The following is a 15,533-nucleotide window of genomic DNA, read 5'->3' as shown; positions in this document are numbered from 1 at the left end:
CTTGGAAAAATTTTTGAAGGAGAAAGTAGTTAAGGACATTGAGGTCAATGGTAATTGGGACAAAATACAACATGGTTTTACAAAAGGTAGATCATGCCAAACCAACCTGATCTCCTTCTTTGAGAAGGTAACAGATTGTTTAGACAAAGGAAATGTAGTGGATCTAATTTACCTTGATTTCAGTAAGGCATTTGATACAGTTCCACATGGGGAATTATTAGTTAAATTTGGAAAAGATGGGGATCAATATGAAAATTGAAAGGTGGATAAGGAACTGGTTAAAGGAGAGACTACAACGGGTCGTACTGAAAGGTAAAGTGTCAGGCTGGAAGGAGGTTACTAGTGGAGTTCCTCAGGGATCAGTTTTGGGACCAATCTTATTTAATCTTTTTATTACTGACCTTGGCACAAAAAGTGGGAATGTGCTAATAAAGTTTGTGGATGACACAAAGCTGGAAGGTATTGCTAACACAGAGAAGGACCGGGATATCATACAGGAAGATCTGGATGACATTGTAAACTGGAGTAATAGTAATAGGATGACATTTAATAGTGAAAAGTGCAAGGTCATGCATTTAGGGATTAATAACAAGAATTTTCGTTATAAATTGGGGACACATCAGTTGGAAGTAACAGAGGAGGAGAAGGACCTCGGAGGATTGGTTGATCACAGGATGACTATGAGCCGCCAATGTGATATGGCCGTTAAAAAAGCTAATGTGGTTTTAGGATGCATCAGGCGAGGTATATCCAGTATAGATAAGGAGGTGTTAGTACCGTTATACAAGTCACTGGTGAGACCTCATCTGGAATATTGTGTGCAGTTCTGGTCTCCCATGTTTAAGAAGGATGAATTCAAACTGGAACAGGTACAAAGAAGGGCTACTAGGTTTTCCATTCCTTGGATCATTCTATCTTATGAAAGGATTCTCAAAGAGTTTGGCTTGTTTAGCCTAACCAAAAGAAGGCTGAGGGGGATATGATAAATATATCAGAGGAATAAATATTAGGGAAGGAGAGGAATTATTTAAGCTTAGTACCAATGTGGACACAAGAACAAATGAGTATAAACTGGACACTAGGAAGTTTATACTTGAAATTAGATGAAGGTTTCTAACCATTAGAGGAGTGAAGTTCTGGAACAGCCTTCCAAGGGGAGTAGTGGGGACAAAAGACATATCTGGCTTTAAGACTAAGCTTGATAAGTTTATGGAGGGGATGGTATGATGGGATAGCCTAATTTTGGCAATTAATTTGGCAATCGATCTTTGATTATCAGCAGGTAAGTATGCCCAGTGGTCTGTGATGGGATGTTAGATGGGGTGGGATCAGAGTTACTACAGGGAATTCTTTCCTGGGTGCTGGCTGGTGAGTCTTGCCCACATGCTCAGGGTTTAACCGATCACCATATTTGGGGTTGGGAAGGAATTTTCCTCCAGGGCAGATTGGCAAAGATCCTGGAGGTTTTTCTCCTTCCTCTGCAGCATGGAGCACGGGTCACTTGCTGTAGGTTTCTCTGCAGCTTGAGGTCTTTAAACCACAATTTGAGGACTTCAATAACTCAGACATAGGTTAGGGGTTTGTTACAGGAGTGGATGGGTGAGATTCTGTGGTCTGCATTGTGCAGGAGGTCAGACTAGATGATCATAATGATCCATTCTGACCTTAAAGTCTACGAGTCCCGCGAAAAGCCGCCACTGGGTGCTCATCAGACATCCCCAGAACAGCACAGCCCTCACTCTGAGACCCGCTCCTTGTCTTGTTCAGTGCGGTCATCTCACAGCTTGCTTCAACCGTCCACACCTGTCAGACCACCAGAACGGGAGGCTCGAGGCCCCTCCATGCCATGTAGTGATGGGCACAGGCACTGGGACAGGCACCGTAGATGTTCCTCTTCACATTGCAGCTACTGAAGCTGGTCCCGCCATCATTGAAGTCGATGCTCACGTTCCATCTCCTGCTCGGCCGGACATTGCATGTGGGGCTCCCCTCGCCATTCACCGGCACCAGATCGCCGTAGCTCCAGACGGCGGGGCGAGTACTTCAAGGGCAAGAGGCAGGGCAAGAGGCAGGGAAAGAGGCAGGGAAAGAGGCGGTGTTGACTATCTGCAGGGGGGCACCAGGCCTGTTGCCAGGGAGACCCCCGATTAATAGAGTTTGTGTTCTGCAACCTATTGTCTACCTTCCGAGTGGCATGGTCCTGAGTCATGTCGGACCAATGGGTCCTCAACACCGTTTCAAAGGGCTACATGTTACAGTTCAGTTCACTCCCACCCTCCCATCCCAGCTGGGCCCGGGGACTTGGAGCAGGCCCACCTCCTAGGGCAGGAGGTGGCGCGTCTGATGCACCTGGGGGCGGTCGAAAGAGTACCAGTAGAACTCCAGGGCAGAGGCTTCTACTCCAGATATTTCCTGATCCCCAAGGCGAAGGGCAGTCTCAGGCCCATCCTGGACCTGTGGGCCCTCAACAGGTTTCTGGTCTGCTCCAAGTTCCGCATGGTGTCCCTAGCCTCTATTATTCCCTCTCTTGACCTGGGGGATTGGTGCGTGGCCTTGGACCTCCAGGGTGCATTTTTCATCATCCATATATTTGAGGGGCACAGACGCTTCCTCCAATTCCTGGTGGGGTTGTTCCACTATCAGTTTATGGTCCTCCCGTTTGGCCTGTCCACAGCACCGAAGGTCTTTACCAAATGTATGGCGGTTGTAGTGGCCTATCTCCGATGGGAAGGTGTGCAGATCTTCCCATACCTGGACAATTGGCTTCTCAAGGGCAATTCTCGATCCCAGGTACAGACCCATGTGGAACTGCTCCTGTCTGCATGTGCAGATCTCGGCCTAGTGGTAAACGAAAACAAATCAATGTTAGTTCCAGTGCAGCGCATAGAATTCATTGGGGCACTGCTGGACTCCCGAAGGGCCAAAGCCTCTCTCCCTCTGAGCAGGTTCGAGACCCTTAAAGGTCTCAGCGCCTTGGTCACGGCTGTCCCGGTGACAACGGCAAGAGCATGCCTTCAGATCCTGGGGCACGTAAGTGGTCTGCCATGCCAGGCTCTGAATGAGGCCCCTCCAGCTCTGGCTAACCTCCCAGTTCTCCTAGGCCCAGGACGGGCTGGACAAAGTCCTCACAGTACCACCCCTGGTAGTTGCCTCCCTACAATTGTGGTCACACCCGAACAATGTGCTGTGAGGGGTTCCCTTCCGGGAGGTGTCCCCATCATTAGGCCTGGTGTCCAATGCATCAGACTTGAGCTGGGGAGCCCACATAGGGAACATGCAAACCCAGGGAAAATGGTCTGTCTCAGATTTGTCCCTCCAAATAAAGATCAGAGAGCTCAGGGCGATATGCTTGGCGTGCATAGTTTTCAGCATGCACCTTCCCGGGAAGGTGGTCAGAGTTCTCACGGACAACACTGCCACGATGTACTATATCAACAGGCAAGGCGGGACTTGTTCCTTGGTCCTCTGCCTGGAAGCCCTGAGCCTATGGAAGTTCTGTATAGCCCAAGAGATCTCCCTTTGGGCTTTACACCTGCCCAGTGTCCGCAATGTGCGAGCTGATCACCTCAGAAGGATTTTCTCCCACCAGTACAAGTGGTCGCTCCACTCGGAGGTCGCTCTCCAGCTCTTCCAAGGCTGCGGAGTTCCCCATGTCGACCTCTTTGCAACCCGTCAGAACTGGTGTTGTCCCTGGTTCTGCTCCAAGTGGGCGGAATAGAGAGGGGGGTAATCTTGGACGCCTTCCTCCTGCAGTGGTTGGGATAGCTTTTCTACTCCTTCCCGCCCTTTTCCCCTCATCAGCAAGGTCCTGCAAAAAGGAAAAGCAGACAGGACGTGTGTCATCCTCACAGCCCCAGACTGGGCCCACTAACACTGGTACGGAACCCTCCTGCACCTACTAGTGGTCCCCCCGTGGAGGTTACTGATTCGCCCGGACCTCCTCTCCGAGGACGGGGGCCACCTCCTCCATCCCAACCTAGCAGCACTCTACCTGATGGCATGGTTGCTCAGTGGCTAGACGAGGAGGAGGGGAAATGTTCAGAGGAAGTCAGACGGGTCCTGCTGGAAAGCAGGAAGCCGTCCACACGAAGGACGTACCTGGCTAAGTGGTCCAGGTTCTCTAGGTGGGCTGGGGAGTGGGGAATCTCCCCATTGCCCACACTGCTCCAGCTCATCCTTGAGTACTTCCTGTCCCTTAGGACCCAAGGGCTGGCTCCTGCCTCTGTCAGGGTACATTTGGCGGCCATATCGGCCTTCTATCAGGCGGTGCAGGGCCAATTGGTCTTTTCCCATGCTATGACCTCCCACTTTCTGAGAGGTCTGAACCGGTCATTCCCATATGCTAGGCCCCCTGTTCCACAATGGGACCTAAACCTAGTGTTGTCCTGTCTTACGGGACCTCCCTTCAAGCCCTTGGGCAGGTGTTCCTGGTCTCACCTTTCATGGAATGTAGCATTCCTGGTAGCAATCACGTCAGCCCGACGTGTCTTGGAGCTCAGGGCCTTAACCTTGGAACCCTGTAGCTTCGGCCCAGAGGGGTTTAAAAGTGGCCTGGCAGGGCTTGAGAGCGGCGGTTCTCAAGACTGGGCTAATGGAGGAAGTGGCTGCAGGTGAGGCCACGCCCCAAACTGAACCACAGCTGGCCCCTATAAAAGGCCAGGGAGCCAAAGGCAAACAGTCTCTCTCTGCCTTCAGAGGGAGATGGGCCTGGGTGCTTAGGAGCTGAGATAAGTACCTAGCATGAAGCAGGGCTGGGGAAGGGCTGAGGAGCTGAGGAGCTCTAGCCAGGAAAGCCCCAGGCTGCAGCCTAGCACAAGGCCAACGGGTACTGGGGGTTGCAGAGGGCAGCCCAGGGGTAGGCCAAACCCAACCGTGCCAATGATGAATAGGCTGATACTACAGTCTGCCCCAGGGCATGGGGCTAGACAATGACTGACAGTAGCCACATACTGAGGCAAGGTAGGGATAGAGGGCGGGGGTTCCCTGAGACAAAAGGGGAAGCCCAGAGTGAAAAGGGGTTACTGCCAGGGGGCAGCACCCCGCAGAAAAGGGGCACCGGGTCCAGGGAGGGACACGGGGGCCTGAGAACTGGTGGATCACCAGCCTGCAGAGGGTGCTCCGGTGCTGAACAAAGCTAATTCCCAGAATAACCAGCAGGAGGCGCCGCAGGGGTGAGTCGACCCGTTTACAAGGATAAGGTCCAGCTTCACCCACATGCCGCATTCCTCCTGAAGTTGGTCTCCGCCTCCCATATGGAACAGGACATTTTCCTTCTGGTACTCTGTCCCAAACCCCATTCCTCCAACGAGGAACATGGTCTTCACAAGCTCAATTTGTAGAGCGCTGGCCTTCTATCTAGATGGGACCAAGCCATTCTGGAAATCCGCGCAACTCTTTGTTGCCTTGGCCGAGCGTATGAAGGGGCAACCAATTTCTACCCAGCGACTTTCTCGCTGGATCACCACGTGCATATGCACGTGTTATAATCTGGCATGGGTTCCCCCTCCACCAATCATCAGGGCACAGTCAACAAGGGCTCAAGCCTCATCGGCTTCTTATGTAGCCCACGTCCCTATCCAGGATGTTTGTAGGGCTGCCACACAGTCCTCTGTCAACATGTTTTCTTCGCATTATGCGATCATCTCCCAGGCTAGGGATGACGCTGCATTCGGTAGGGCGGTACTGCATCCCGGAAACCCCTAAACTCCTACCCACCTCCATCAGATCTAGCTTGGAGGCACCTACTGTGGAATACACATGAGCAATCACTCGAAGAAGAAAGGACAGTTACCTGTTCCGTAACTGGCATTCTTCGAGATGTGTTGCTCAGGTGTATTCCACATCCTGCCCTCTTTCCCCTCTGTCGGAGTTGTGCGGCAAGAAGGAACCGAGGGTGGGGGGAGTGCACAGCTCCCCTTATAGCGCGATATAGAGGCACCACTCCAGGGGTCGCAGCAGTGCTCCCCCCATACAGGTACTGCTAAGGGAAAAACTTCTGACACTGGTGCACGCACACCTACTGTGGAATACACCTGAGCAACACATCTCGAAGAACGCCAGTTACGGAACAGGTAACTGTCCTTTTCATCTCACTTTTTCCTTTTTCCACTCTGGAAATTTTGAAAACTTCTCCAACTTTGATTTTGCTACTTTGTAACTATACAAAGATGAAAAAAAGAAAAAGTGGAGGAAAAAGCCCTCGACACCATTCAATCTATTGTATTTAGTAAAAAGGTGAAAACGGTTGTAGAAAGGAGAAAAAACCCAAAATTTAAAATATCAAATTTTTATGAGAAACTGGAAAAAATTCAAACCAAAACCAAACAACCAAAATTTTTGTGTGAAAGTATTTGGTTTAGAAAAAAGACCATTTCTCATTTAAAAGCAATAGTTTTGAATGAAAACTTTTGAACAGCTGTGGCATGTGTATTGCTTAATTAAAAATCAGTATGTCCACTTTCTATTTGGCAACTTCTTAAATAGCATTACAGTAAAAGTAGGGAACATAGTGTCTTCCCTCCAATGCAATTTCCATACGTTTTATTCAGAGATAAATCACAATAGTTGCTGATGGATTGTACAGCCCACTGGCCTATTTTCATTTGTAAAATGTATTTGTTTCATTCTCCTTAGAAATTGTATGTGATCCTCCAGGAGTGGTTAATGGTAGATTCAGACCTCAAAGGAACATGTATAGGGATGGTGATGTCCTTATAATTACGTGTAATCATGGATTTCACATTAATAATGAACAAGATACAGCTGAATGCACAAAGAATGGCTGGTTGCCTCCTCCAGGATGTAGCAGTAAGTTGCATTTATGTCCTATCTTGCTTAACAAATGTTAAAATCCAACTCAGTATACTAAACATATAAGATCAAGAATGCACTTGGTAACCTAGTATTTTTTTTAAAATGTCAATTGTGGGTACTTGGTCAGGCGTTTGGCCCTTTCCTTTGACAGTACATAAAACTGACAGGTACATTTGTATTATTTTGTCATTTACAAAATGGATTGGGTCTGTATTCAAGGCCATTTATTTTGTAAAATAACTTATTTTTCTTGCCTTTAAAATAAGGGATTGACAAAAGCTATGGATGAAACTGGGGAGTGTATAAGCAAATGTAGATGTCTCCAATCAATATATATAGTAGGCTGCTGACTTGGTAAAATGCACTGGGATCAGTCAGATGGCAGGATGTCAGGCAAGATACAGCAACTTCCAAAACTGGAGGATGACCTTTCCTCTCCATAGCTTCACTCCACACCCTTCCACAACAACAACTGCTCCTTTTTCTGTGCGATGCTCTCCCTTCATCGGCCTGAAAAACCCAGGAGGGTGCCTCCGACCACAGAGATCAAGTCCAATTCTGGCGATACCAGTACTACGGACCTGGTGCTGGGGCTGAGGCAAGGAAGCAGGAGCATAATCATGGCAGTAAGTCTTCCTCCAGGCTACACAGGACCATGCGCTTTCCATGAATTCCAGCCACGGAGAAGCGGTGCATTCCAAGACTCACAAACAGGATAAGAAATCATGTAGACTGGCAAACCTGCTGGTACCAAGCACCGAGCCGTACACATCTTCCATATCAGGCCCCCCTTAAGTCAAGGGAACTGCCGGTTCTTCTTGGAGTAGTGTCCCTATGGGTGCTCCACTGTAGGTTTGTCCGTGTCCCTTTGCTGCTGATTGGAGAACTTTGGTAACAGTGTCCGTTCAGCCCGCACATGAGCTGCTCCTCTCCTGCCATGAGGCTAGCCAGCATGCGTGGGCAAACCCTCCTCAGTTCATTCTCAATTGCCACTGGCTAGAGATGGAACTATAGCTGTCTGTTCACGGATTGTTAACTCTTTTAGAATTTCTAATTTTTAGCTTCCCTTTAAGCCTTTTTTCTTTCTTTATTTCATTTATATTTAATTTTGGTTGCTGCCCTTCCCCCTCCCCCCTTGAAAAAAAAGAAAAAAGAAAAGGACTTTGTCTTCCTGTGTGTGGGGGGGACTCCCCTGGAAAAGGGTATGCCTATCTCCCGGGGCTTCAAAAAGTGCCTCAGTTGTAAGGAAACTATCCTGGTGACTGATGGTCACTCAGAGTGCGTTCGCTGCCTGGGAGAGAAACAAATTGCACAAAAATGTGGCTTGTGTCAGCAACTAAAGTTCAGATCCAGGAATGACAGAGAATTGACGCTCAAACTCATACTCACAGAGTTATCCTTCCAACCTCTGGAGTTCTGACCGAAGCCCTCACCACAACCCTCTACTTCGAATGGAGGTGAGCCCAGGGAGATGTTGGTGAGCCATTCTCCTAAGGCCTCTAAGTAAAGGTCCATGAGTCCCTATAGTGAGCCCTGATCAAGCTGAAAATGATCTCTGGCTCAATCAGTATCATCGGTAACAACAGCACCAAAACCATCTAAATCTGGTACCCAGGGTATGCTCGATACTGAACTGACAGAGGAAGTCAGGTTGCCTGAAGACCCAATGGGCACAGGCAAGGAAGCACCAGTATCATGGGGGTGCAAAAAACATAGAAGATCCACCCCGAGGAAAGCTCCATCAGTATGGATATTAACATCCGCACTACCTGTGGTACACAAGGCACCAACAGACCTCACTATCAACCACTTTGGTAGAAGCCTCTCGGCACTGACAACCACTGCCAGTACTTTGTCTGATGCACTGGACTTGCCCCTGCACAGTAGTGGGGTCCCAGTACTGAGATCACACAATGCCCTTGACTTTCCGATGACTTCCTGCCACATACCATCCTTTTTGTTGTCAGAGGCAGAAAGTGAGCCAGAGGACATGGTTTCCCGCCACTCTTCTCACCCACCATATAGGGCCCAGTGTCAATAGGACATCAGGCATATCGCTCCTCTGATCCACAGCCTCCCTGGTTTGATCAGCCATGGTACCAACCATCAGGCCCCTTCCCATTACAATGGCCATACTGGACACCTAGGCAGTTACCTCTAGTGTGACCTACCAGCAGCCAAGCAAACACCATCCTTCAGCTACTGCCTCAAGGGCTTCTGAACCCCCTGAACAGGCAAAGGAGGAACTGGAGGCCGAAGTTGAGGAGGAAGTTACTCCTCAAGCCCCCTTCTCATTGTCATCAGCAGATAAGACGCTGATGCCCACTCTGCCATCTATGGCAGTTGATTTTTAAACTGTTCCAGGACTTGGAACAGAGGGTGGCAGAAGCGCTACAAATACCTTTGCAAGAGATGACAGAGTCGCATCACAAGCTGGTGGATATTTTACATTCCTCCATCTCCTCCAGAGTGGCCCTCCCTGTTAATGAGGCACTACTAAACCCCACCAAGGTCATATGGCAGACCTCTGCATCTGTCCCACCAACATACAAGCAGGCTGACCAGAAATTTACATGCCAGTGGAAGACAGGGAATTTCTCTTCTCCTACCTGCCTCCCAATTTGATCATTGTGGATGCAGTTAATTCTAAGGGCTGCCAATACCAGATTAAATCCACCCCTTATGACCAGGACTGGAAGCGCTTGGACCTTTTTGTTGGGAAAGCATACTTCTTGGCCACCCTCCAGTTGGAAACTATGAAGCCTTATTGGCAAAATATGACTATCAGAACTATGCAAAACTCAGTTCTTTTATTGAGTAGCTCTCCGATTCTCATAAGTAGCAATTTAAGTCCATAGTCAACAAAGGCCAACTGGTGGCTAAGACATCTTTCCAGTTTGCACTTGATGCGGCTGACACGGCAGCACATTCAATGCCTCCTGCCATTGTGATGAGAAGGGCCTCGTGGCTTCATCTGTCTGGCTTCCCAGAGGAGGTCCAATGGACCATGGAGGATCTTCCTTTTGAAAGGATAAAGCTATTCACCAAGAAGACCGACGCCTCCCTGAACACATTAAAAGATTTCCAGAACCACTCTTTGATCCCTTGGGATCTATACACCTGGGTACAAAAGAAAATATAGCTCTCAGCCACCGTTCAAACCTCACTCATCACAATATTCATAACAGAAATCATATGAACCCCAGAGGAAGAAGCCCAGATTCCCCAGGTGGAAGACATCAGGATCTCAGCTCACTTCCACTCAACCCTCCACCTCAAAGCAAGAGTTTTGACAGGTTGATCAAGGTGCCCGTAGAACATTCTCCTCATCGTTATCTCATGCTAGAAAACCCCACCCATCCCTTCCAAGACCATATCACCCCATTCTGTAGCACTTGGGAATGGATAACCTCTGACAAATTGGTGCTGGAGATCATCCGGGATGTATACCACATCTATTTCTCCTCCCCCTCAAATGCCCTTCCCCGTCCCTCTTCAGGAACCCTTCTCATGAGAGCCTGCTACATCAGGAGATAAACCATCACCTCAGCATAGGAACTATAGAGCCAGTGCCCAAACATCTAAGAGGCAGAGGCTTCTACTCTCGTTACTTCCTGATACTGAAGAAAAAAGTGGGTTGGAGACCCATACTGGACCTCAGAGTGCTCAAGAAACTCATCAGGGCTCAGAAGTTCAAGATGGTCACTTTATCAATGATTATTCCGGGATTAGAGAAAGGAGATTGGTTCTTGGCTCTTGGCCTCCAAGGTGCATACATCCACATTTTGATTATACCGAGTCACTTACGTTACCTCAGGTTCACACTAGGCTAAGACCACTACCGGTACAGAGTACTCCCTTTTGGCCTCTCATTGGCTTCCAGAGTATTCTCCAAGGTCCTCTCGGTAGTGGCAGCCCACTTACGCTCTCAGGGCATCATAATTTATCCTTACCTGGACGATTACCTTCTTAGGGCACATTCCTTTGCCCAAGCCCAGCAAGTCACCCAGACCACACTGGACCTGTTCCAGAATCTAGACCTACAAATCAAAGCACAAAAATTGTCATTAACACTAATTGACATTAATATAGGTTAGAATTCATAGGAGCCAACCTTTAGTCCATCCAGGCGAGAGTGCTCCTCCCACATCACAGATTATTCAGTCTCTCTATTCTGATACAGTGCGATCCAGCCCCACAGTTTCAGCCAGATGTTACCTCCAGCTCATGGGGCATATGGCCGTGGACACAACGTTATACTCATGCCAGACTGCGCATGAGATGCCTCCAAGCAGGGTTCTATTCGGTTCAGTTTGCAGGCTGATCAGAGACAACATAAACTACTATTGATGCCCACCAAGGTTAAGCAATCCTTGGACTGGTGGAAGGACCTAGTAAATGTCTGTACGGGAATCCCTTTTGTTCAGCCTTCCAACATCATCAATCCTGACCACTGATGCATCCCTCATAGGATAGGGTGCGAATCTCAACAGTCTCACAGTGCAGGGCACAAATGGTTTCCATCTGAGACGTGCCTTCACATCAATCTGCTTGAACTCAGAGCAGTCAGAAATGCGTGTACTCACTTCCTCCCACTGATCAAAGACACGAACACAAAAGTCACAATGGACAATATGGCCTGCATGTATTACATAAACCGAGAAGGAGGTGCCAGGTCACCCTCCCTGTGCATGGAAGCACTAAAATTATGGAACTGGTGCATTTCCCACAATGTCATGATATCAGCAGCCTACCTACCAGGAGTACACAACATGACAGCGGACAATCTCAGCCACAAATTTCCACATGACCATGAACTGGAAATGGATTCGGTGGTTCTCAACAACATATTCAGACAATAGACCTGTTTGCTGCTTACCAGAACAGGAAATGTTCACAGTACTGCACCAGAGTGGGGATCAAACAATACTCCATGGGAGACGCTCGCCTCCTTCCATGGGACAAGGATCTTCTTTACGCCTTTCTCCCATTTTCTCTAATACAGAAAATGCTGTTAAAGTGAAAAGAGAAAAAGCAAACATCATACTGACTACTCCCACCTGGCCTAGACAGATGTGATACCCTTACCTGTCACAGCTGGTCCACTATGTCCACCGATGATTCTTCCAATCACTCCTTACCTTCTAATGCAGAACAAGAGATGCGGATTCTGCAGCTCAAAGCCTGGCTCCTTCATGGTTCCAGCACATATAGACATCTTGCTCTAAGGAGGTACAGGAGGTGTTATTACACACTGAGAAAAGAGCTACTCTTACCCACCTACAAAAGTGGAAAAGATTCCAAATCTGGTGCCAGCCCAAAGGTGTCACCCTGAATACAGCCACCCTACCAGTAATCCTGGACTACCTGTTGACTCCCAAGAAATTGGGACTCTGTTAGTTTACTAACAGTTCACCTAGCAGCAACTGCAACCTTTCACCAGCAGGTAGAAGGATACTCAATCTTCTCCCATCTGACTATAAAGAGATTCTCAAAGACATAGTGAACCTTTTCCCCAACCCACTCCTCCATGGGATCTCAACCTAGTGTTAAAAGGACTGTCCAGATTGCCATTTGAACCCCTGACAACTTGTTCATTAACTCACCTTCCCAAGAAGATGGTGTTCCTGATTGCCATCACCTCAGCAAGAAGGATAGGGGAGATAGCGGCTCTGGTAGTGCATCCCTGCTTCACTGTGTTCTTCCCTGACAAGGTCACTCTTATACCACATCCAACGTTCACTCCCAAGGTGACTTCCGCATTTCATATGAATCAGTTTATTCAGCTTCCAACCTTTTATCCCAAACCTCATCAGGATAATAGGGAAGCCATCCTCCATACACTTGACATGAGGAGAGCCTTGGACTTCTATTTAGAGGATCTTCAAGACTCTTCCTCTCCATTGCGGATAGGTCAAAAGCTACAGTGATTTCAGCACAGACTCTCCAAATGAGTTTTGACATGTATCGAACTCTATTACCAGATGTGCTATAGAACAACCCCATCTTCAATATGCATGCACTCTATGAGATTGGTCTCCTCTTCTGTCGCCTTCTCTAGGGTTATCCCTATGCCAGAAATCTGCAGAGCAGTTACCTGGGTATCTGCACACACATTTGCAGAACACTATGCCATCCTGGGGATTCAGCTGCAGATGCCATATTCAGTGCCACAGTACTATTACCCATAACAGATTCAACTCTGAAGCCCCAGCCTCCAGTGGTGGGCACTGCTTGGGAGTCACCTGCAGTGGAGCACCCATAGGGATACTACTCAAAGAAGAATAAGAAGTTACTCGCCTTGTGCAGTAATGATGATTCTTTGAGATGTATGACCCTATGGGTCCTCCATGCCCCTCCCACATCCCTTAAACTTCGTAGTTCTTGTCTTTGACTCTGCAGTAGAGAAGGAACTGAGAACGGTTCAGTTCTTGGCTGTACCACACAGACCCTCTCCGCCACTGCATAAGATGTCCAGAAGAACAGAAGCAACTGTAAATGTTGGTCTCACACAGAGGCAGGAACTAAATGTCATCAGCAACTGAACTCCTAGTGTATTTAGCTCTGGTGTTTGTTTAATTTTTGGACAGATTTTTACCAGTGCTCATGTTGTAAGTTTCATTGCCCACCTACATCTTACTACATGTTTGTAGGTTCTGGTTGCAACCTTTATTTAAAATTAGTGGTCTTTATGTGGTTATATACTGTGTTACAAAGGGCTTAATTACATAAGATGGTTTGTGGGAGGGTTTTGCTCATTTTACGCTTCCATGTCCATCTTTTCAGATACACCATGCCAAGGTGTTCCAGATGTTTTCAATGCTCAAACTGAAGGTAGAGTGAAGGATAGTTATGAACCTGGTGAAACAGTACGTTATCAGTGCCATTCTGGTTTTATTATAAGAGGATCACCAGATGTTACATGTAGAGCTGGGAAGTGGACCCAAAAACCTGTATGCGAAGGTAAAATGACTGACTTGATCTAACTTTAAAGAACCTAGTTAATTCTTTCTTACAATATTATTATTATGGGCACTGAGATACCACACAGATGGGTCTGACAGCTAGAACAAATAGATTAGACAGATGACTTTGAATTAAAATATACACTGACAAAGTTTTGCCCCTTGCTGCTGAGGGGAACAAGAAGGAACATAATTTAACAAGGTTTCATGTCTGGACTGTTTCTTGTCTGGGCTGACATAACTGAGAATGTTGATTCAGAAACAAGAAATAGCCAACTCACACACTGATAATTTCAAATACAGAGGGGATTGGGAGAAATCAATGTTTGCCAAAAGGGGGAAAAAAACCTATTGGCAGGACAATAAATCTTGTTTGCAAGCAGGTAAGAACAGTAATTTATATTTTTAAAACATAAAAGTGGTGCTTGCCTTCTGTCCTGTTAGCCTATTAGAATTCATAGGATGCACTTGTCATTACAAAGAGGTCCGTTCTCCAGTCCTTTCTCTCCTTTTAGTCATTACAGTCAGGAAGTGTTTTGTCTAGGTAAGGGGTTCAGAAATAGGGTCCTAACATCTCTATTTTCATGATGTTGGAAGTTCATCTCACACCTTTTGGTTTCTGCCTATTCCCAACCATGGGGTATTGTGTCGCCTGGTGATGCTTAACTGTAGAACCTTCTTCAAGCAGTGTCCTTTAGAGCGCTCACACACATCCGTATCTACCCCTCTCCTCAGCATCTCCACATGTTCTCAGGGCAAAGCTATATAAGGGGGTGCAGTGCCCCTTATCACCTCAGTTCCTTCCAACCTCTGTGTCAGATGAAAATGATACGCACCACGGTTTTTCTCCATTCTTAGTGCCTTGAAAAGTGTTTAGTTTAGTTCTTCTTTGAGTGATTGCACATGTACATTCCACCCGCTGCCACATCCCACTGGCAGGCCCTCCAACAGCAATTCTGGGCTCCAGGGTAGAACAGTTAATGGTCCCTCCACGCATGCACAAGCCGCACCCGCATGGACACAGTCTGCCTGACATTTAGGTGGCGCTGTGCCTGCGCTTGCTGGTGCCCAAAGAGCTGCCAGTTGCGCGCGCTCTTCCGGCACGGCCAGGGCTTCCACATGCCTGCCCAGGAGGGTTGCCAATTGTGCAAACCCAAAGACCATTGCCCTTCTCCAAGGCCCTGCCCTCTGCTCACTCCATCCCCCATCCCTCTGTCACTCATTCTCCCCCACCTTCACTCACTTTCACATGGCTGGTGCAGTGGGTTGGGGTGCGGAATGCAGGCTCTGGGATGGATTGTGGGTATGGATGTGTGTATGTGTGAAGGGTTGGGCTCTGAGAGGAAGTTTGGGTGCGGGAGGGGGTGAGGACTCTGGGAGGGAGTTTGGCTGCAGATTGCAGGCTCTAGGCTGGGGCAAGGGGTTGGGGTACAGGAGGGGCTCAGGTGGTTGGCACTTACCTCTGGCAGCTTCCGAAAGTGACCTGCACACCCCTCTGGCAGTGGCTTCTAGGCGAGGGCGGGGGGGGCGAGGAGGTCACCGCATGCTGCTGCCCACAGGCACCACCCCTGCCTGCAGGTACTGCCCCTGCAGCTCCTATTGGCTGCAGTTCCTGGCCTGTGGGAGCTGCAGAGTTGGTGCTCAAGGTGGGGGCAGTGTACAGAGACCCCTCGTTCCCCCCAGGGACTATAGGGCCATTCTGGATGCTTCCCAGAGTGGCGCAGAGTGAGGGCCGGCAGGAAGCCTGCTTAGCTG

At 48.3% G+C, this 15,533-nt stretch overlaps 1 protein-coding gene across 4 annotated transcripts in view; it reads left to right on the top strand.

Moving 5' to 3' along the window:
* Positions 1-15,533, top strand: part of LOC123376726 (complement factor H-like) — a 116,092-nt gene that overhangs the window by 19,777 nt on the left and 80,782 nt on the right. For all 4 annotated transcript variants that reach the window (XM_045028974.1, XM_045028975.1, XM_045028973.1 and 1 more), the window contains 2 exons: positions 6,634-6,807; positions 13,600-13,776. In XM_045028974.1, the coding sequence (XP_044884909.1) occupies positions 6,634-6,807; positions 13,600-13,776 (351 nt within the window). The remainder of the gene's footprint in view (positions 1-6,633; positions 6,808-13,599; positions 13,777-15,533) is intronic.

This window comes from Mauremys mutica, chromosome 8 (assembly GCF_020497125.1).
Source record: "Mauremys mutica isolate MM-2020 ecotype Southern chromosome 8, ASM2049712v1, whole genome shotgun sequence".
Lineage (NCBI taxonomy): Eukaryota > Metazoa > Chordata > Testudines > Geoemydidae > Mauremys > Mauremys mutica.
This window is presented reverse-complemented; position numbering and strand designations above follow the sequence as displayed.